This window comes from Limulus polyphemus, unplaced genomic scaffold (genome assembly GCF_000517525.1).
Source record: "Limulus polyphemus unplaced genomic scaffold, Limulus_polyphemus-2.1.2 Scaffold2440, whole genome shotgun sequence".
In the NCBI taxonomy this organism is placed as follows: domain Eukaryota; kingdom Metazoa; phylum Arthropoda; class Merostomata; order Xiphosura; family Limulidae; genus Limulus; species Limulus polyphemus.
Genome location: NW_013668050.1, coordinates 41,980 through 44,350, shown reverse-complemented (window position 1 = coordinate 44,350; position 2,371 = coordinate 41,980). Strand labels below are relative to the sequence as shown.

The 2,371-nt window shown below is 26.3% G+C and overlaps 1 protein-coding gene across 1 annotated transcript in view; it reads right to left on the bottom strand.

The window, feature by feature from the left end:
* LOC106466962 (neuronal membrane glycoprotein M6-a-like) overlaps positions 1-2,371 on the bottom strand; it is a 50,936-nt gene that overhangs the window by 7,398 nt on the left and 41,167 nt on the right. The window contains exon 6 of the mRNA XM_013927275.2: positions 1,468-1,550. Within this exon, the coding sequence (XP_013782729.1) occupies positions 1,468-1,550 (83 nt within the window). The remainder of the gene's footprint in view (positions 1-1,467; positions 1,551-2,371) is intronic.

The following is a 2,371-nucleotide window of genomic DNA, read 5'->3' as shown; positions in this document are numbered from 1 at the left end:
TAATAATACTGATATCTACTACTTCTTTCTAAAACGTTAATAATAATACTGATATCTACTACTTCTTTCTAAAACGTTTAATGATAATATTGATATTTACTACTCTTTTCTATAAACTTTAATGATAATACCGATATCTACTACTACTTTCTAAAAGATTTTAGAAAAAAAAGTAGTGAATATCAGAATTATAATTAAAGTTTAAAGAAAGGAGTGGATGATATCAGTACTACCAATAAAGTTTTAGAGAGAAGTAGTAGATATTAGTGTTATCATTAAAGTATATAGAAAGGAGTAGAAGATATCTGTATTATATCATTCAAGTTTTTATAAAGGAGTAGAAGACAGATATCAGTATTATCATTCAAGTCTATAGAAAGTAGTAGTAGATATCAGTATTATCATTCAAGCGAACTGGTATAGCAGTAGGTGAATGATGGTGTTTATTTATAGACTAAAGTGAATGTGTTACATTATTTACAGTTTAAATGAACTGGTATAGCAGTAGGTGAATGATGGTGTTTATTTATAGACTAAAGTGAATGTGTTACATTATTTACAGTTTAAATGAACTGGTATAGCAGTAGGTGAATGATGGTGTTTATTTATAGACTAAAGTGAATGTGTTACATTATATACAATATAAATGAACTGGTATAGCAGTAGGTGAATGATGGTGTTTATCTATAGACTAAAGTGAATGTGTTACATTATATACAATATAAATGAACTGGTATAGCAGTAGGTGAATGATGGTGTTTATCTATAGACTAAAGTGAATGTGCTACATTATTTATTTATAGACTAAAGTGGATGTGCTAGATTGTATAAATTAATGATGCACTAAGTCTTCCATTTGCAAAATATGAGAAATCAAGAAAATTTTTCCCTCATCCTCATAGCTAACATTTTAACATTGTTTTCTAAATACATTAAACTAGTGAATATCAAACAGTCATCACAAAGTACAAACTATAATAAAGACCATACATGTATCCCAATAGAATTTCATTTTATAATGGCAACCCTTCCCACACTTTAATGCTATTACAAGAATGTGCAGTTTCACTCAAGAATTTAGATATTCATTAAATTACATTTTTTTTTCACATAATGATTACATATCCTTACATTTGCAAGCAGTTTTAACCCACGAATTAATGTGCATCATTTTAGAAATCATCATCCATAAAGAAAACAAGACTGCAATGATGAGCTGTAATTAAAACACTGTTTAAAATTATGATAAATTAATTTTTGTGAGAAACCAATCAAACACAGTGAGTGTTATGAGAATGCTATATGCAGTCAGAAGATTAAACGTTCTTTGTTCTACTGACACAATGCTTTTGTTAAAAGGCCAATACCTTAATAGAATTACTGTATTGATAAAGCTCACCAGATTTAAACTTAAAATAATTAAATTTTTTTAAACTTAAGGTATGAATTTCATTACAGTATACTTACATAATCTTTACAGAACTCCTTAACTTTACCCTCAGAACAAAGGCGCAGATTTTCATATTTTGTTTCTGTAGGAAACATGAAGTCTGTAAAAGATTAGAAACATGTATGTATGCGAATTAAGTCTAAATTTTTAACAAGAAATATCTCATTCACAAAATTTAGATATGCATGAAAAGTTTCATGAATCTTAGTTTTTTAATACTATTTAATTTAAAATAAAAATAAACCAATGCTGGACTTTGTAGTAGATACCAGTATTATCATTAAATTTTAAAGAAAGGAGTGGTAGATGTCAGTTTTATCATGAAAATTTAAAGATAAGACTGGTAGATATCAATACTATCAATAAGGTTTTAGAAAGAAGTGGTAGATATCAATAGTATCATTAAAGTACATAGAAAGGAGTAGTACATATCAATATTACAATTAAAGTTCAAAAAAGGAGTAGTATTTATTAGTAGTATCATTAAACTTTTTAAAAAGTAGTAGATATCAGTAGTATCATTAAAGTTCATAGAAAGGAGTAGCACTTATCACTATTGAAATTAAAGTTTCTATTAAGTAGTAGTAGTAGATATCAGTATTATCATAAAATATTTTAGAAAGTAGTATTAGATATCAGTATTATAATTAAAGTTTATAGAAATTAGTAGATATCAGTATTATCATTAAAGATTATAAAAAGGAGTAGTATTTATCAGTAGTAACATTAAAGTTCATAGAAATGACTAGCAGACATCTGTATTATCATTAAAGTTTATAAAAAGTAGTAGTGGATATCAGTATTATCATTAAAGTTTTAGAAACTAGTAGTAGATATCAGTATTATGAATTACTTTATATTGTATATAATGTAACACATTCACTTTAGTCTATAAATAAACACCATCATTCACCTACTGCT